The 21,206-nt window shown below is 41.0% G+C and overlaps 1 protein-coding gene across 1 annotated transcript in view; it reads right to left on the minus strand.

The window, feature by feature from the left end:
* The window catches only part of ADAM12 (ADAM metallopeptidase domain 12), a 391,488-nt gene that overhangs the window by 345,049 nt on the left and 25,233 nt on the right, over positions 1–21,206 (minus strand). Inside the window, exon 2 of the mRNA XM_054982517.1 lies at positions 2,992–3,125. Within this exon, the coding sequence (XP_054838492.1) occupies positions 2,992–3,125 (134 nt within the window). The remainder of the gene's footprint in view (positions 1–2,991; positions 3,126–21,206) is intronic.

Below are 21,206 nucleotides of genomic sequence, written 5' to 3' on the forward strand. Positions count from 1 at the left end.
CTTGGCAACTCCTTTCCCAGCTGAGATTACAGACTTTGTTGGAGGCTAGAATCAGTTTGTGAGCATTCTTCACTGGCATTTTAGTTTTTTGGGAGGGAGCAGCATTTTTTTATTTGGACAAGCCCCAGGCCACAGGTAAATTAAAATACTAAAATAATATTTTAACCTATTATGTTAGAAAAAAATCCTCACATCCATGTTGCAATTACATTGCTGTTTAAAATGACAATATTTAATCTTAAACTAAGCTTTAAGGATAAATGCAGAGTGCAACAAATAGGACTTGACTTGCAAAATTTCTTATATAATATTGTATATAAAATGTATGTGTGCATGTGTATATGCATATCTTTGAGCTGAGTCCAAGAATGAAACATTTCCTTTTAAAACTTTCTTCTTTAATCTTGGAAGGTAAAAATGGGGAGTTACAATGGATGTTGAAATTCAAATATAGTTACAAACACTATTAGCATCTTGCACACTCATACTCAGCAATTACTTTACTAAAAGCTTAACTAATAATAAATCTTATTATCCTTCCTCACTGATTGAGTGTTCATATGTTGGATTTAATCACTTTAAATATTTATATATATTTGTATTGTAAATGATGTTCTAAAGTTTGAAATGTTTACAGCCTTTGAGACCCTGAGTTGGATGGGAAGGTGCCATAGAAATGTTTTAAATATACAATCGGCAGGTTAGCTATTGCTTTCACATAAACCAGGCCGAATTTAGAGGTTCAACCATATCTGCAGCCTATATGTTTACATACAGATATCAGAGAGCATTATATACATGCAAATCATTCAAAGCTTCACTGAGTCAGGGAAATATGAATTACATTCAATGCAATGAGTGTTCAAGTTAATAACACCGATTCAGAGAACTCACCACACTACTAGCACTTCCTCCATTGCCTCTATTTTCCCTAGTAGAGCACACTGGAACAGCCAGGCTACTTGATCCCCGTTATGTTAATTTTATTATGGCATCTTCTAAAGCATGTGTTTCTACACCTCATAACAAAACATTTCCCATCTCCATTCCCTAACTCTTCTCTTAGAAGAAAAACTACTACCAAACTCCACCCGCCCCCTGTTAGTGAAGAGCTTCAAGAAACCTGTATGTTCATGTTCAAAGAAGGGAACAAGACTGAAGAGAGACAGAGGAAAGTCCCTTCTCTCCAGGAAAACAACTTTGTCCTTCCTTTCTAGGTTATCATTTTGCTTATCCCACAAACTGACTGTTGATGATAAACACTAGTAGTAATAGAATAAGATGGAGTATGAGAGGCTACATACCAATTGTGACATTAAACGTAAAACAATGCAAACACTATTTCATTATCAGAGCAAAATAAAAGCCAATGAAGTCAATGGGCTTAGAAGAGTATAAGTCTGTTTAGAATTGCTCTAGTGATGCTAAAGTTCCAGAAAAATCTAAGCATCTTTATGATTAAAGTTAACTTAAAAAAAGAGCAAGAGTCCAGTAGCACCTATGAGACTAACAAAATTTGTGGTAGGGTATGGGTTTTCGTAAGTCAGTCTGAAGAAGTGAGCGGTGACGCACGGAAGCTCATACCCTACCACACATTTTCTTAGTCCTATAGGTGCTACTGGATTCTTGCTCTTTTCTACCTCTACAGACAAACTAACATGGCTACCCATCTTGACCCAAAATTAACATAGTTTCACTTTTTTACTTTTGACCAATAGTATATGACAAGCTTGTTATAAATTTTTCCTCTCTCAACCACTGCAACATTGGTGATTTCCCCACAGCTTGAATAAAACCATTTTATATTACATTTCTACCAGTTTCCATAGAAAATAAATATTTTTTATAAACAATGATACCTCATGTCATTCTATGCATAAGTACCATAATATTTTTCTAATATTCACCTTGAATGGCATAGACATCTGGAAAACAAATTAATGATATAAAATACCTTTATCATTGTTCTTAGAAAATCATGGTGTTGTTAACCCTTTTGACAGACTGCATATACTAAATCTGAACATCTCTAAAATACTGTAAAGGGAGACCATCTGTTTCTAAACAAATGACCTAAAATAGAATTGGACAGATACCTAACACTTAAGATGTTTTCATTAGCTTGCTATGGTCCCATGTTAATACTTACAGGAACAATCCTAAGTAGTAATAAGTCTCATTTTATCAATGGCGCTTACTCCCAGGATCATCATCTTAGGACTGCCGCCTACATCTTTGAAAATGTACCTATGGATGGTGGTATTTAAAAATATGAGGACTGTTCACTTTCCCTCAAAACAATGAAGGCAAAGAAGGAAAATACCACCACATAATGCTAAAATATATCTTCTAAAGATTACGCAAAAGCGAATTTGCCTCTTAAAAGCCCTAACTATATAGGGATGTACAGTGCAACTCCAAGCAAATGGACTATTCTAAGTCCATTGACTTCAAGGACTTAGAAGGATGCTTCTTAGGATGGCTCAGGTAATCTACCAAAAAAAATGATGAGATCAAAGGAATACATGGGAGTAGTTCTTAGTGATTTGTCACCCAAGGCTATTTTATGCAGAGTGAGATTCTGTTCTCTTCAGCAGACTTGTTGGATACAGCATAGCAATAAAACAATGTAATACAATTTAAGTCTGTATTTAATTCATACAGATAACAAAATTGGGAAAACGATACTGCTGGAAGCCTCTATGGGCCCTCTCTCCAAAAAGAAAGTTCTGTTAAGACACAGATGTAGCCAAGAACCAATTCTGATGATAAGGAGAGAAATAATGTTTTCCAGTCATTTCTGTGGAAATATTATTACATAATATCCCTCACTGTGATCTCCAAGCAAGGTCCAAAACTGAATCCACACAACAACATTTGAGTTTGTGTGTATATGAGATTAATGTTGTAAGCAGCTTTGGGTTTCTTTGTGGAGAAAAGGCATCAAATAAACATACTATGTAGGTTAGAATAACCATTCAATAAACTAACCTTTGAATAAAAAATCTTCATTGGTTTCCACTGTTCATCATTCAGAAGATGAGGAACTACTATGTCATAGTGCCGTTGCTTATTCTTCAAAATCCATTTCCTATAGAATTCCAGTTTACTATTTGCAGCTTCTCCTAGGGTTGAAAAATGTTTTAAAAAGTATAATATTAGTAAATGGACAGAATACACAACGCAGAACATTATTAATAGAAGTAAGTTGAAAATGTGATGAGATAGCCAGTTTGGTGTAGTGGTTAAGAGCGACGGGACTCTAATCTGGAGAACTGGATTGGATTTCCCACTCCACTTGAAGCCAGCTGGGTGACCTAGGGTTACTCACCCAGCTAGTGACCTAGCTCTCCGCAGCTCTCTCAGTCCCATCCACCTCACAGGGTGATTGTTATGGGGATAATAATGGCATACTTTGTAAACCACTCTGAGTAGGTGCTAAGTAGGGGTGTGCACCGGAAAAATATTTGGGTTTCCCACTTCCGGTTTACCCGAAGCGGGAAAAAGCTTTGGAAAAAACCCTGACATTTTTTTGTTTCTAAGTTGCTTCGGTATGCTCTGTAAAGATTCGGAGCATACTGAAGTGATGGGGGAGGCCACCCCACCCTTAAACTCCCACTACACCCTTTAACCTTATCCCCTACCCCCACCCCACTTACCTGGTCAGCTCCAGCCACCAATGCCACGCTGGCCAGCTGGCCAATGGAGAAGGTCTTCCCTGTCACCACCACAGCCAGTGTGGCTGGCTGACAGACAGGGCTGCTACCACCGGAGGCCAGTGGGGAGATGGGAGGGCCTCCTCCTCCAGCCGATGCCAGGTATGTGGGGTGGGGGCTTGCGACAGGGCCGTTTAAACTTAACCCCCGGGCCCCCCGAAGCATTACAAATGCTTCAGGAAGCTTTGTTTTGGTATTTCCGAATCGGGCCCAATTTGAGTATTTTACCCAAATCGGATACCCGAAGTGCACACCCCTAGTGCTAAGTTGTCCTGAAGGACAGAATATAAATCGAATGTTGTTGTTGTTATGCATTTTTCCATCTAAGTCAATGGGAAGTTTTCATAAAGAAAATCTTTTTCTATTGAACCCACTTCAGAAAAACAACATTAATGATAGCATATGGAAGAAAGTAAGATGACTGACTTGAAATAAAGAGATAGATTAATAGAAAGTGCTTCTTTATGTTCTTCTTGACCAGTATTTCTTGAACTGTGATCAAGGATAACTGGTAATTCATGAAAGTGCACTTTCAGGAGGTCTCGTAAGTCAGGGCATATTTCAGGGGGAGGGGCAGAGAGTATCCAGAGCCCCCTTCACACCTCTGCTCACCAGCAGGCTCCTCGTTGATGACTCCCTTCCCCATCAACCTGCTCATTGTCCCCTCTGCCTGTCTATCCTTCCTCTATCCACTTTGCAAGCCCTCCCACAGCAGGACAAGCTATTTCAGCAGAAACTTTAAAAAATAAAAGGATGACTAATAGAACTGACTGGAGAGAACCCAGTTACAAAGAAAGACTTACTTTAACAACAAATAGCTGTGACACAGACTACAGATGTACAGTTCAAACCTTACTAATCAACAGATTCAGCTGAAGTATGTCTATTGCTTAATATTGAATGCTCGAGTCTAAAATCTGGACAGTGAGAAATCAGACAATAATTCTAGTGCCTCACTGTTTAGTGTTGATTTTCTAGTTGGTGAGAAGATTAATGGAGAGGAATAGAAAAGACCCTCGGCAGATATGGGCATTAGGGGGCCAAATCAGGAGAATTTACCTGGCCTGTCCCAAACTGGTTCTTGGTTGCAGCATTTCCACTTCTTGCCAAATCATTGCAACACCTTATACTTTGGAAGGGTGGGTCCTGGAGTTCTCCAAGAATTACACAACTGATCTCCAGACTACACAGATCAGTAACCCTGGCAAAAGATCACAGCTTCAGACAGCAAACTCTATGGTACATCTGGGAATCTAGGTAAAATCCGTCCCTCCATAGGCAGCGCCCCAAATCTCCAGGAATTTCCTAGGCTCATGCTGGCGACTCTGAGAACAGGTCTGGCCTGCCTGAGAGCGGGACCACAAGTGACGCCTGACACAGGTTGGACACTAGTCAGCTTCCCTCAAGTTTTGATGGGAAATGTAGGCATCCTGGTCTTGCAGCTTGACTCTCTGAGCAGAACCACAAGTGACAAAAGGCACAGATTGGACACTTGTCAGCTTCCCTCAAGTTTTGATGGGAAATGTAGGCAGCTTGGCGGAATGTTGGACAAGTGACAGTTGAAAAGTCCATTGGACAGCAGTCAGAGAGCGAAGCTGCGAGACCAGGATGCCTACATTTCCCATCAAAACTTGAGGGAAGCTGACAAGTGTCCAATCTGTGCCTTTTGTCACTTGTGGTTCTGCTCTCTGACTGCTGTCCAATGGACTTTTCAACTGTCACTTGTCCAACATTCCGCCAAGCTGCCTACATTTCCCATCAAAACTTGAGGGAAGCTGGCAAGTGTCCAACCTGTGTCAGGCGTCACTTGTGGTCCCGCTCTGAGCTAATTTTCTTTCCGAGACTATGTCTGTCTGGTGGGCACTTAGATACAAAGCTTTGCTGGCAGACAAATAAGTAGGCAGAGAGGCCTACATGACTCTTTCAAGTAATCAGTGATAAGATTCAAATTTCTGAGATCTCAGTCTTGGAATCTCCTTAATATTACACAAAACATTAAAGCAGACAGCCAGATCATTCCTCCCAGTATAAAAGCACTCCCCTCAAGCTACTCATCTTTGTCAAGAGAATCTCATTTATGGAAGTCAGGGGTCTATTTTTAAACACAGCTAAAGCTGTGAGCCAAGTGAGCCCCATACTACATTCTGTCCCATACCACACCCTACTCTAATGCCTGCACATTGTGTGTTCCCCCAAGAATTCTTCACTACTGTAAGAAATCAGCTGAGATGGGAGGAAAGGGATGAAAACACTAGAGCACAACATGGTAAAATGAGATGGGGGTAGTTCCCCTTTCCCACATACTCTATTTTTGTAAATAAAGAAAGACCAACATGTCAGAGGAACATTCCAGGAAATGTGGAAAATTCACTCTCTCTGATTCCATTATTGCCATATCTCATTGTGCCTGCTCTTCAGAAAGAATGTTAATTCTGCCACATAATTGATTTTTCCCTGCCTTTTCTGTGCCTTTTCTCTCTGCTCACATACACTGATTTTCTTTTCCAGCAAAGTCAACACAGGGCCTTTTTTTGAATTGCGGAATTCTTTCTTTGCTGTGAGGTCTGGTCCTGGCCCTGCCTTTCATTTGCCCTTTATCCCTCTGCATCCTGGTTGAATGAAAAGAAACCAATCCAGTTTTTTTCATTTTTTTAAAAAATAGCAACATTGCAACATTGCAGCCTTTAAAAAACCCTTGCAACTGATGGGGGAAAAACTACTACAATATGGCTAACACACAAACTTTGCTGAGAGCCCTGAATCCCACTTGATATTTTAAAGTTTCCCTCTGTGCTTCCTGTACTTTTAAGTCCATTCTTTCTTGGAGTTTTCAGTTTTTTTAAAAAAATAAAGTAACTGTTGAAGTATTAGTGTCCTGAGGGGAGGGAACCTTGCAAGTTTCTTCAGCTGATCAATTGACAAAACTGACATGTCCTTAGCCAATCAAATGATGAAGCTGATGTGTCCTCTTTCCCCAGAAAGTCCACAGCAGAAATAGGCATAATAAACAGACACCACTTTGGTTCAACTTCCTCAAGTGCAGAATTACAGAGGCCCAAAGAGAATCCAATCTTTATGGACTGAATATCTAGAAACTCCAGTGTTTATATGGAAAATACCTAAAAGCAGACTACTGTTTTCCAAAAGTAAAAAGAGAATACACTCCAAATTTGTTTGTGTATATATAATCTCCTTTAATATCCATTAAAATCTCTAGGTGCTCAAGGAGACATTGCAGATCTGCCAAGAAAACATCGTGATGCGACATCCCCCCATGGGTCAGTAATGACTTGGTGCTTGCACAGGAGACCACCTTTACCTACATATACAGTCTCCATTAATATCCATTAAAATCTCTAGGTGCTCAAGAAGACATTGCGGACCTAATTGAGGTATGGATCTTCTAGAAACAGAGCCTAAGTAACACACAGATCTGGCAATGTACCGAGGGGGGAAAGTAAGATGTTGATTATCACACTGGGGAGCAGGTGCTATGGATACTAATTTAAAGCTGCTATCAAAATAGCAATTTTGAACCCTCCTATCCCCCTAAATAACAACAACATTTGATTTATATACTGCCCTTCAGGACAACTTAACACCCACTCAGAGCGGTTTATAAAGTATGTTGTTATTTTCCCCACAACAAACACCCTGTGAGGTGGGTGAGGCTGACAGAGCTCCTAGAAGCTGTGACTGACCCAAGGTCAACCAGCTGGCTTCAACTGGGGAGGAGTGGGGAATCAAACATGTTCTCCAGATTAGAGTCCCGTGCTCTTAACCACTATACAAAACTGGCTCCACTGGAAAAAGTGGAGGAATATATATATTCTATGGAAGGGATCAGCAACAACTAGAAGTGTTAAAAAGAAAAGACATTTTAAAAGTGGTGAAAATGGCTTAAACATGAGGGCAGGGAACATGTGTTTAGCATGTGTGTCTGTCTTCACCTCCAGACTCCTACAGATACTAGTAATCATGTTTTGAGAAGCTAAAAGACAGAGGACTAAAAGAGTCCCTTTCAAGAAGCCAGTTTATCTGAGGACCATGTTACCTGAGGACTATGTTATGAGGCCAAGTTCTACACATGATTATTTGAAAGCAAATCCCACAGAATTCAGTGGGCCTTTCTCCAAGTAAGTGTGCATAGGATTTTGGCAAAGTTCAGGATCCACATCATTGAGACTTTTAATGTATATGAATGCAGCAATGCACATTCAATGCAATGCAATTCAAGAAAGGAGTTTTATCTCAAGGCCTTTAAAATATTCTTTTATATGTTGCTCATAAAGCAAAAAAATACTGGTGCAACAGAAAAGCCATGTATGTGAATGGGCTTCAGTAAAACATTGTTTAAAGACTATTACTCTAAAGCTTGTTTAAAATGTATTACTAGTTCAGCATTGTAAAATACAAATACTTTACTTCATTCTGTTTCCCCATAGCACAAGAATTCTACTCAACTAGGACAAGATGAATTAAAAAGGACAACAAGTTGGATTCCTTGACAATTCAGTGCTGACTTAACATCTGCATTTGCCATTAGCTCACCATCCAAATAAGTGGTGAATATTTATTTATTGCATGTGACTTGCTATTTCTTCCAGAAGGTTCTAAAAGTGATGTATAACAGTAAAAAGTACAAACATGAGATAACAGCAAGTTTAAAATTCTAAAAATGTGTTAATAACCATCAAACTACAAAGCAGACATAAAACCATAGCAGGCACAGAACATAACACACTAGAAACAACCTTTAGAAGCTTTTTTCAGAGAGGTGGTGATAAGGTGAAAATAAATAGGCCGGTGTAGACTGGAAATACTTTGGCAGGCAGTTCCAGTGGCTGTGACAACTAGAGATGTGCACTGAGAAAATTTTTGTTACAGTTTCAAATTCAGGGTTTCTAAAAGAACTCAATTTCATTATTGGTTTATTGAGGGTGGGATACTGCGGTTTGGATCTAATCCTTCTGGTTTCTTTCATTATCATAAGTTTCAGCCTGTTGCATGAAGGCGAGTGTTGGCTGTGCATGTGCAGATGCATGCTGTTCTCTTCAAGGGGTTTGGGTAAAGAATGCTCTGGGGAAGCTGTTTTTGTACTCAATGACACCAAAATCACACAGAATACAGGCTTCCTTCTAAACCATTGGCCCACCGAGTTTGAAAGCACACAACAATGGGGTTTGGTGTTTATGAAACACAAAGGATGCTTGGGGAAGGTGGGTGTCAAGTGGGCACGAATTGAAATACAAATCAAATTTTATGATGAAACAGGCCGATTCGCGTATCGCAAAACACATTTGTGGGGCTGCGTTTTTTACGAAATCCACGACTTTGGGGGCCAATTCGTGAATGCTTTGTGATGCCAGACAGGCTGGTGCCAATCCATTGATCCCCTAGGCAACATAGGCCCAGAATGTCTGCAGACCTTTTGTTGCCGTGGAAACCCCAATCTTAGCCTACATAACTTTGATAGGCAGCTCTCCTTGCCAACCTGAGAGCTAAGTAATGCAGGTCTGCGCAAGATTACCTTGGAACTGTAGCCGGAAACTCCTTCCCCTCTCTGTTTCCCTTCTGTTTTTAAGAATGGGATGGTGGAATAGCGGCGGCAGTGGCCTCAGCAGCCCCTTCTGCCACTGTTCACTGCTTGCCAGTTCAGGAACCCTTCCCTGACTCTCTACCTCCCATCCTCCTGCTGCTCTGACATGCCTTCCCACCCACCCCACCCCCAAGCTCTCCTAAGCAGATCCACTCTGCTCAGCTTTTCCTTTGAGAACTTGGAGGTGGGGGTAGGGCATGTCAGAGCAATGGGAGACTGGAAGGAAAAGTCAGCAAAGAGGACCTGAAGAGAGGAAACCCCAAGCAGATCCGCTCTGCTTGACTTTTCTTCCAGCAGTGGCAGAAAGCAGGAGGACGGGAGGGAAAAGTCAGCAAAGAAAGCCTGAAGAGAGCTACTTGGAAGGTGGCTGGAGGAGAGCCTGCTGAAGTCTCCCTGCTAGTTTGGCATCTCTGGGTATGAAGTAGGCCATTGAAGTGCCCCAGGTTCTGACGAATCATGAAACTCACAAATCGTATCACGAAACAAGACAATTTTGTGGAAATTCGTGTTCCATAATTCATGGAATGTGATGAAATGCAAAACTCTTGTTTCGTTTTTTCCCCTTTTCATGTCCATCTCTAGTGTCAAGGTGAATGTTGGCTACACATGCCTGAGAGCAGCTTCCATTTTGTGTGGTGTGTGGTCTGGCTGACTGGTAGAGATCTGAGATACTGCCTGTCTGCTGCTGGCTGTTGGCTCTCTTTGCCCTCTGCTTTGGAATGGATCCTGCTGCCCCTGGAGGACTTTTGCTGCTGCCTGGTTTGAGAGTCATAGACTGACGGGGTTTGTTTCTGTCTCTGGGTGGAGAGGGTTAGGCTGGTGTCTGGGAGGGATAGCATTGGGGTAGTAGGGTTTTTTTCCCGTTTGCGTTTTAAAAACTGTTTTGCTATGTGTTTGGGTGGGCTTTGGTTTGAAGTTGGTTATATTTACTGTTCATTTTGCTCCTTGTTCTTCGGGGAGGTCTTTTTTGTTTTATTCTATTGTGGATGATTTGTTTAGTGTTTTATAGTTTCAGTTAATTTTATTAAATTCACTTGTTCTTGTAGGGGGGTTGTTTTCCCATGTTGTGAATGCTTTCTTTGTTGCTGTACATTTTTACTGGTTGTTGTTGGTGGGTGGGAGGCAGTGCTTTCCTGTAGTGTTGGGTATTGGGGTGCTCTTTCTGTATAGTGTTTTTTACTGGGTTCTGTTTTCTGTTGCCATAGAAGTTTGGTTTGGTGTTCAATAGTTGTTGGTTGTTCTTCTTCTGGGGCAGGGGAGGGAGGTTGTTGGAGTGTTTCTTTCAGCTTATTAACTTAAATTACCTAGTGGCATTTGGGTGTACTTTGGATATTCTGAGAGGGTTGCAAACTTTTTTAAAAGCCGATGAATAGTTGAGGGGTCATGCTCCTCTCCTTTCTTTTCTTTTTTTATTATTTTTTAATATCTAACATAAAAAAACTACAGAAGACTACAAAAGTATAAAGGGGAGGGGGAAAAAAGGGGAAGGGAGAACTGGGAAAAGGGAAAATCAACATACAAACAACAAACACTACACTACATGTCTTGTATTCCCTTCATGCTGCAATTTTTCTTAAAAGTTAACTTTCTAATATGCTATCAGATTGGTAGGTCTTATACAATACAGATTATATTCAGGATCAGGACGTCTTCGCCCCCCCTTGCGTCTCGGTCTTAATTCTCTCTGCGCAGCTGGAGCAGCTGCGCCCGCTCTTTCCTCCCCCCCCCACTTTCCCCTTCAGACTTCGAACGTTCTTCCTGCTGAAACTCCTGATGGTTGAACAAAAAGTCTGTCAGCTGCGCGTCCGATATGATCTTGTAAGTTTGATCTTTATATCTGAACCAGACGTCTTCTGGAAACAGCCATTTATATTTTATATCACATTTCCTCAAGAAAGCCGCAAGTCCTTTATACTTGAATCTTCTTTTACGAGCCAAAAATGGAACATCCTTCAATATTTTAACCTTATTGCCCAAATAATCCAAGTCCACATTATACGAATTGTCTAAGATGGTGTCCTGAGTCTTCTTAGATGAAAAGTCAATAATAATCTCACGAGGCAGCTGCTGCTTCGTTGCGTACTTTGAAGATGTCCGCCAGACTTCCAAAATATCGTTTTTAATCTCTTCTTTAGTTGCCTTTGCGAATGGCGCCAAAAGTCCAGACACCAAATCTTTTAAATTTTCATTTTGCTCTTCTTTTACATTTTGAAGACGCAATACCGTTTGGGCACGGTCCACTTGTAATCCTATTATTTGATTCTCCAAAAGCTTCACTTCCTTACTTGTTGCTTTCATGAGTACTGCGTTCTCGTGCGCAGACTGCTCTGCTCCGGTCGCTGTTTCTTTAACGGCTTTCCCCTCGCTCTCCACTGAATCAACCTTTTGCCCCATTTCATTCAGTTTCGCTACAAAGGGCTGCACAGCATCGAAAACTGCTCGTCTCACCAACTCTTCCAAAGTTTCCCCCTTCCCCTGTAATGTCGCCATCACCGATTTACTCATTGCTGGGCTCTGCTTTCTCGTCGCCATCTTAGGGGGGGGGACGCCAACTAAGTTCCGAAACTCGGTGCAGGGGAAGAAGTCTGCGCCTTTTTAGCTTCAATTCCCACCGATCCTTCGCATACGCTTAAAAATCAGAAGGGATTCGCTTACTTACAGGTCTTCACCTTAAATCTGCTTATTGCCGTTCTCCATGGCCCGGCAGCACACGCGGTGCTGCACAAGTCTGCCGGCCTCCGTTGGAGCAAGCGGGCAATTTACCCCCTGCATTACTTCCAGGGGGTTCTTCCCACGGCGCCCCGGATCCAGGCTCCCTCACTGGGAGTCCTGGGGGTTAACCCTCGCGGGTCAACCGCCCGGTCAGGCTGCTCAGACAGTTCCCCCCGGACCTGCGGAGAGGAACATCCGACATGGCCGGGAAAACGAAACCGAATCTCATGCTCCTCTCCTTTCGATGACCAATTGGCAGGGAGACAATGCCATTGCCTCAGAAGTTCCAAACAAAAAAATGCACTCGTGCACACCATGAACATTCCCTTTCCCACCAACATTGGGGCTAAGGGTATAAGGTATAAGGCTGGTATAAGGCTAAGGGCTCAGTATATCCTCCTGAGATCTGATTGGTTGGTAGTCTTGCACGCACTGCAGCTGTGTGGGTAAGAACTGAAATGAAACACAAACACTTTTTGATGTGTGTGGGGGGGTCTCGTTACCGCTTTGTTTCCCAGATTTAGTTCACCATTCCAGAAGCCATTTTAACAAAACGAACCAGCTAATTCTGGGTGAATTTCTGGCTCATTTGTTTCATTTTGCACATGCCCAGTGACAACTGACTACATAACAACACAAACTAAAGATTGTGGTTGATTATAAGATGGACACATACTGCAATTGCTTGTTCAGAGGATTCTCCTTCACAACAGCCACAGAAAGAAAGAGTCTACACCAGTGACCCCCTACATGGAGCCCACTGACATATGTCAGGCTATGGATGACAGGCTATGGCAGATAGATCCCTGTACCATTGCAGAAAGAATCCAGGCTCTTAGTTCAATTCAGAAATCAAATTATTTCCACAGATATGTCCACAGGGTTACTCAGAAGCAAGGTAAGCTACTAAGCAGTAAGGATCAATTTGACAGGAATGGAAACATGTGAGAAAACCCTTCCTCTTAACTCACACATTTACTCCTTCCCCCTCCCATCAGCCAAACAGGACTTTTGGCGTGAACACGTCCTGAGAACATCTCACATATTTGTACTATCAAGTCTAGACACTGAGAAAGCAGGAGATCAAAGTTGTAACATAACAGTGCATAGGAGTGAGCAGGGTACAAGGTCAGAAGCACTGAGAGTTTCTATAGTCCATTAGATAAGACAACTGTAGCTTCTATAAGCCTGTGAATGCAAAACAGTTATGGCATTGGTAATATGACATCAAGTTACAGCATGAAACATTAGTTCAGAACAGCATTACTGGTTCAGCATGAAAATAATGGTATGGATGGGGCACAGACATTATAGCATGTTTCCTGATGCCCACATCCTTCTTCCCCAGTAAATCTCTACGCCATAGCAAAGAGCCCGTCCTGGCTTTCTTCCAACTCAATGGAGTAAGGAAGTGGCCTCAAGAGGTCTGCAGGGAATACCCATTCAGAAGAAGTTGCCCCCTTTGATTGAAGAATACTTCGTTTGAACATGCCAACTTTTTGTAAATGCCTTCCATGACATCAATTTGTGATGAGATCCACTACACTTCCAAAATGTCCATAGATTCATCAAGGTTGGAGACCCCTGATTTATATAAGTAGTGGCAGCAGCAGAAAAACAAAAAAAGAAACCGCATTTCTATATTACACTCCAACAGTTAAGAGTGACTTGGGCCAAGCTGAACATACACTCAGCTACAATATTCATTAGATAACACAATTTTGTGTGTTTCACAGATATGTTAATACTGTAGCATGGCTATACCACTTCAAAATTAAAGGGGGTTGCATACTCCCCATACAAACAATTCTCTGCATGATGAAAACCGTAAGTCTGGAAACTAAGCTCTGTCCTGACATGGATTTTCGATTTATTTTTGAGGACCATATAAGGTCTGAAGCGATAAAACCCAAATGCAGTTTTATATTGCCTAATCCTTGTGTTTGTTGGAAAACAGCATGAGAACTTTGCCTTACATGGCCATTGGGCATTTCATGGTTCCTAGATACACTGGCTCTTTTCTCTTAGCTACCAAAGCACAAAAGGAAAAGCAACTATTTATGTGTTTATTTATTTTTATAAATAAAAGGGTGGGAAGGGCTCTTTCTGTGCCATTTGCAAGTGGCATGGAAAGGGCCCTTTAAACTTCAGCTGGACGGTGAGGGGGATCCCCCCCCCTTGCGGGCCAGCTGAAGCAGGGGAAAATGCATCTGATGAAGAGAGCTGTGGTTCTCGAAAACTTATGCTACAATAAAGTTGGTTAGTCTTAAAGGTGTTACTGGACTCTTTAGTGTTAAGCATGTGCACTACCACAGTGTTACCTGTAACCTTACCTGTTGTTATAACTGTGTGCTGATTGCTTCTTGGCTAGGCTAACAGTCCAGAATCATTGCCCCCCATTTTTTTTATCAAGGTGAAGAAATAGTTAGGTTGTAGTTAGCAGTGCTGGTCCAGAGAAAAATTTCCAAACAGCTAGCAATGTCATTCAGACTGTCATTCACTACAGGTCAGAAAGGAAGAAATGGGAGGAGATGTTTTAAGGCATAATGGAAGAAGCCCCATCTGTATGTAGTCATCATAGGTCCCTTTGTTCCCTCTTGCAGTCTCCTATTCCAAATACTGGAACTGAAGAGGATTAGCTTTTCAATGATACCCTGAAGTATCTATTTTCAATTGACCATCTAACCTGATGACAAGTTCTGGGGAACTTTAAAGATTGCTCACTTGTTTTTGATATTTTGGTTTACTCTTAATAAAAATACAATGCAGTTACTACTCCCATCCCCCAGTTTAAAAAAAGAAGCAGGTATGAGGGAAGAAATAGCAGTTTGATTTTGGAAGAGAAGACAGCTGTGAATTTGCTGAAAGATGAAGCTTCTCAGCTTCAGGGTCTCTCACTGGTAAACCTGATATGGGAGGGGATCTGTGCTCTATTTTTATAAGCTAAGCTCCCCTTCACTGACAGTTTTCAAGAAGAGGCTGGATGAATATTTGTCAGAGATGCCTTAGGCTGATCCTGCTCTGGGCAGGGGGTTGGACTAGATGGTCTGTATGGCCCCTTCCAACTCTATGATTCTATATATTTGTATATCAAGCAAGATATTACAAGCCTCCAGTGCTCACTCTTGTCCACAAGAAACCAATCCTGCGAAGTGCTGCACCTGGAACTTCCCCTGGCTTGGGGAAGAGAGACCATGTAACAAGACAATGGAATCAGTCAGGACAAGGAATACATCAATTCCTAGTTTCCGTTTAATCTCTCCAATACAGTGAGATTTCTTTATACGTACCTAGGAAACCACCAGCATATATTGGACAGAGCATTCATAATATGCCATAGGTCACCTGTTTAATACAAGCCAGGAAAAACAATCCTACTGCTCAACTAGAATAGTGTTATAAATATTTAGGAATTTTCAGCAGCAAATCCTTAAAGTTACTCTTGGACTTTTCATGACAGAATGAACTATTGTCCAGGCAGCATCAGAAGTGAAACCTGATAAATAACTTCCTGTGAAAGAAAGTGGAGTTTGTCGCTGTGAAATGAGAAATTTTGAGCTTTACTGCAGATTTCTTCTCAGCTCACTAGAGCAGTTAAAAGTTAAACTACTTGAAATGAAATGAGTTCATTTTCACTCCAGCTATTTTACAAGATTCAAAATGCTTGCATCCATGAAAAAAAAAATTCAGTAAGTTTTGTTTTTAAAAAACAAATATCAAAATATTCTTCTATTTTTTTCCACGGATGGATTAGTAAACAGGCTTCTAAAAGAAAGATGGAAAACGTGGGACTGTGTCTTTCACCTTGGACTTTATTAATTCCAAATTACTAATAGTTCTTAAAAGTTGAACATGCTTATGTCAAGAACAAGCATATTAAAATGCATTCTCTTTAACAAAGAAGAGGAGACTCTACTTCCGTATATTTTCTGTTGCTGTAAGTGTGCTCCTACAGGGTAGTTTCTTTAATGTGTCATGTCAAATTGCTTATATTTTGTTTCAGCATCATTTTCAGCTCTGTATTTGAATTTATGCTTGTTCTTTAAATTTCTGCAATACTGTTTACTGAATATCCTAGCCGTTAATCATATTGACTTGCATTGTATAATCAGCCTTGAGTCTCAGTGAGAAAAGCAGACTATAAGTAGCACAAATAAATAAACATAGCTGAGGTTACTCACTTCAACACATTATGATTTATTCAGATAGAATCCGGCATTCTCACTTCGTCAGATGTGAGTTGCAGGCTACTCTCAAGTCTCAACTCCCATATGTGCATTACCCAATTTGGATTGGGAATGTGGCACAAGGAAAAGGGGACATAAACCTCCCTCCTGAGCTGTTTTGCTGACCTGAAATGGCTCCAGGGAGGTGTTATTTGCTAGACAGAAAACCCAGGGTGCAGGGCTGAAGCCCCTTCACCCTGTGCACAGTGATCTCAATCTAAATCAGACATCAAGAACATGACAATGGAAGAACACCTGCAACTCATATCCGCTGTAAGACAGAATGGGAGATTATTTATTATTATTATTTTATTACAACATAGTAATATGTATAAGGATAAAAAACAATGGTAGCAGATTACAATTATATTAAAACATCAATGCAGTGTACACAGTGCATCCCCATTTTCTAAATATCAGGGCCCGTGGGGCAAGGTACCTGATGATAACCTAAATTGGGAGGACACGTTTCCTCCCCCACCTCCACTAGCAGGAGGCCTGTTGGAGAAGCTGCCCGCCTCAACCCCCATTGGCCTGGCAGAACATCTCTGTCTTGCAAGCCCAATGGAACAATAATAGGTCCCTCTGGGTTTGAGTCTGGGAGCCGAGCCTCTATGCATCCAGCATCAAGCTCCGCAATGCCCCACCCTCTCCCTTCATGACCACAAAAGTATAGTCACCTTAAAGGACTCTAGGGATGAGAAGCATAGCAACCACCTTCAGGGCTGGTATGTTGACCTCACCTTCAAGCGGCTAAAAATGGGCGGGAACAGTGACTTCTGCCTCTTCCAAACACAAGACTCTCTATCTTTCCCTGGTAACTTCCAACAGAAGAGCTGAGGGGGGGGGGGATGGCTCATTGTTACCAGTTGGGCTGTCAGCTGCATCCATTGTCCCAAGCCTATGCTGCACTAAGACCTGAGAAAGATGTAATCAATAAAGTTTGGGCCTGATTTTCTCCTAGAACAGTGTGTCTGTATTGGGGCTTGCCTAGCAAGTAAAGCAACCAGCTTTGTCCTCCTTGTCAGGCAACAAATCCAGTTTCAGCTGTTGCAGAGTCAAATTCCTGTTTGCAGATCAGAAGGATTAGGCCTTCTGTGGCAAAATGATATATAACCTAAACAATAAACATTTACAGAAATAGAAAGTAAACTAGGCTGAAAAATAAAAATAAAGAAGCAACCACTAGTTAAATAGGTCATCCTGACAGTGACACGTTCAGGAATAAACTAAAAAGTAAACTAAAAAGCAAATGCTAACAGGACATTTGAGAGCAATGGTATTTATACGAGACGGGAAAGTATGCCAGTACAAAATAAAGGCTGTGAAGCTGAACTGCATAAAGAGATACAGACAGAGGAAGGTGTGTCAGCTGGACAGGGCCATAAAGTCAGATAGTAAAAATTCATGATAGCTCAATAAAAAAGAGAATGCAGACAGAAGCTCAGGAAGAGAATAAGAAAGAGCCTACACATATCAAGCTATGTTGTATGTAGAATGTTAATTGTATTCTATATATTTGAGACACAAAAGACAAAATAAAGTGTTGTAAATATGGCAAAACCCATGATGATCAAGAAAAACAGGAAACGGGCTGTAAACATGCAGGAAAACACCAGAGTGAGCTTCTATCTCTGCCTTCTCCAATACTTCTGCCTACTTATAATGCATCACCACTTCCACTAGATCTACAAGACAGCACTTTCTGGATTCCCTGTGACCTTTGCATCAGTCACTGAAATTTATGTACATAATTAGTGCAATTCACCTCCAATGGCCTAATAATTTATACATAGCCAACTAGTCTCTGGTAGTTGATCGCATCCTGTGCACGAGAATCCAGATATGCCAGCAGTGGTCAAACATATTTTATCTAAAACAATACATTTAGTGCTTTTTTAAACAATAAAAGAACGTCTCACTGAGCTCTACTACACTAGGTTTAATCTGGCATGACAAAATCTCGAGCTTCTGCACTTTTTTATTAGCATGCATAATTGACAGTAGCTTTCTTCCATAAGCAGCCTATCCTCTGAAATAGGCCTTTTTATTCTTTGCCTACAAGTAAGAAAATGTCGTCCTTTACCCTCAAGGGAGAAATGTTTTCTACTAGTGTATAGCTAGATAAGCAGAGGAAAACACTTTGTTCATCTTCTCAGCTTACAAGCTTTCAGAGCAGTTCGACCAACTCAAACCAAATATACTTTCATGTTAGTATGGAAGAAAAAAAGAAGAAATGAAAGAAACAACTTAAAGCTGAGATAAGGTTGCCATCTCTGGTTTGGGAGATTCCTGGAGATTTGAGGATAGAGCCAGGGAAGGCGAGGTGGAACCTCAGAGAAGTCTAATGCCTTCAAGTCCACTCTCTCAAAGCAGCCATTTTCTTTAGGGGAACTGACCTCGGTAGTCTGGAGATCCATTGTAATTCCAAGAGATCTCCAAGTCCGATGTGGAGGTTGACAAACCTCTTGGTAAAGCAGTAAAAGAGAAACAGTAATTTTACTCACAGAAAGGGAAAGAAAATTGTGTTGAAAGACAATTCCTCTCAGCAATTTGCCAACGGTTGTTGCAAAATTCTGAAGAAGCAGATGTACTCCATAATCGCAGACATTTAAGGTTACTAATAAACTATCAGTGTCAGAAAATTCTTCTTTTCTTATGATAAAATTAAATTGGAACCTTTTAATTTTGCAAGGAAAAAATAGAGTGTAAAACCCACAGTTACTGATTTTTGGCACAACTGAGAGCAGAACCACAAGTGACAAAAGGCACAGATTGGACACTTGCCAGCTTCCCTCAAGTTTTGATGGGAAATGTAGGCAGCTTGGCGGAATGTTGGACAAGTGACAGTTGAAAAGTCCATTGGACAGCAGTCGGAGAGCCAAGCTACGAGACCATGACGCCTACATTTCCCATCAAAACTTGAGGGAAGCAGACAAGTGTCCAATCTGAGTCATTATAATTCTATCAGTCATCCATTCTTCTCACAGCAGCTTTTAATCTCAAGCACAAACAACTTTCAACATATTACAGTAATACATCTGGAAATTGATTTAGAAGGAGTTTTTAAAATAATAATGGTCAAAGCAAAATTTAAGGTAAATCACAGTAAAATACTATGGCTTGGAGCCCAAGTAACATGAGCACAGATATACTATAGTCTGACACGTCCTCCAAATTCTGCTTCTTGAGGACAATAGGTGCTCAATAGAAAATGGGAGTCTGCAGTGAGGAGGGAATCACCAAAGATTGTCACTTCAGCCTTCTTTAAGGGGAAAAGGCTAGGATTCAATTCTATTTGTCATTAAACAAACCTCATAACCTATATAACATTGACAGAGATTCAATCAAGATTGTACATCTTTTGAACCTGTCATAAAAATGTATCCTTACTGGGTAGATATGACAGGTTACTTATTACCTATCAATGTTACAGTAGTGTTTTTGGAACCCAAATTAGAAACTTTATTAAGCTGTTGAGTGTAATTTTTTGCTTTACCATCAAGTTGCCGTCAATTTATGACAACACCCTCATAGGGTTTCAAGGCAACAGACATTCAGAGATGATCTGCCATTGCCTGCCTCTGCATAGCAGCCCTAAATTTCCTTGGTGGTCTCCTATCCGTGTACTAACAAGGGCTTAGCTTCCTGCTTAGCTTCCAAGATTTAATGAGATCAGGCTAGCCTGGGCTATACAGGTCTTACTGCTGCTAAACTGTCAGTTGCTAAAGGCTTGAAACAGATGCAGTCCCTCAATTCAAGATCTCCCCCCAATACAGCCTGCATTTGTCATTCAATTTATGCAGAAATGTTTTGTGTTCATTGCTTACTGAAATGACACATTCAATTATAACAATTCTAAGCATGTAGATAAGTTTTCATTGCAATTTATTATAAATATAGGGGTGTCCATTTTAAACCATCATTTCTTCTGTTATTATCAGGCCCTTTGATTTATTAAACGTAATTATATGATTTGTTTGTTTGTTTTTTAAAAAAACCTTCATTTTGGAAGTATCATTAATTATGATGGCCATTTCCAGGCTATTGATCCAGCAAGCCAAAGAATAGATAAAACAGGTCACACACATTCTATTCACAGCATCTGTCAGGTGATCAAAATCACCTGTCATATTCAATACCCCCCCCCCAGGTGAAGCTGATGCTGTTGAGGTGATTGTTATTTGAACCCAGGGTGGGAAACTGGGAACAGGAGGTGTTTGTTCCTGTTGTAATCACTCCCAACTCTGGGATCCTACTTGACCTTGAGCAGTCCATGAATCACACAGCCTGTTTTCCTGTCTGCAGAGTTAGAGGGCTGTTAGGCGAAAGGGGGGGGGATTATAGGTTCCCCAAGGCTACTACTATCTGCTTGATACTTGTCTGTCACCACCAGTCCTAGCAAGGATGGTATAAGAGTATGATACTGGCATCTTATCAATAAAGAAGTTTTACTCATGAAGTGAAGTCTCTTGAGAGTTGCCTGACAACCATACAGATTGCTAGGACTGGCGGCTACAGTCAAGTATCAAGCTTGTCTGTATTGTTCTCTCTCACACACACCTTGTGAGGGAGCCTCTGGTGAGTCTTATTCCTTTAATCAGAGATCAATCCACAAACCATCCTCTGCTACCATGTAGGCTCTGGTATATCTAAGGAATGATCTTGAGTCCGATTAAGGAGTGAATGAAGAGAATTTATTCAGGAACTACAGCTCTGACAGAAAGCAGAGAAATAACTACCTTACTAAACTAGGAGAGAGAGACTTCTGGGAAGAAGCAGGAAGTAGCCTACCAATCTGGAGACATGCAAGAAGGACAGAGGAGAGACAGAAAGAAGGATCTTATGTTGCTGTCTATCTATCTGTCAGATTTGCTGCCCCCTGCAGGTTTTGCTGACTTCTCCTAACAATAAGAGGGCAGTTTATGGATGGAAGGTCATAAGCATCCCTTC

This window comes from Eublepharis macularius, chromosome 6 (assembly GCF_028583425.1).
Source record: "Eublepharis macularius isolate TG4126 chromosome 6, MPM_Emac_v1.0, whole genome shotgun sequence".
Classification (NCBI taxonomy): Eukaryota; Metazoa; Chordata; class Lepidosauria; order Squamata; family Eublepharidae; genus Eublepharis; species Eublepharis macularius.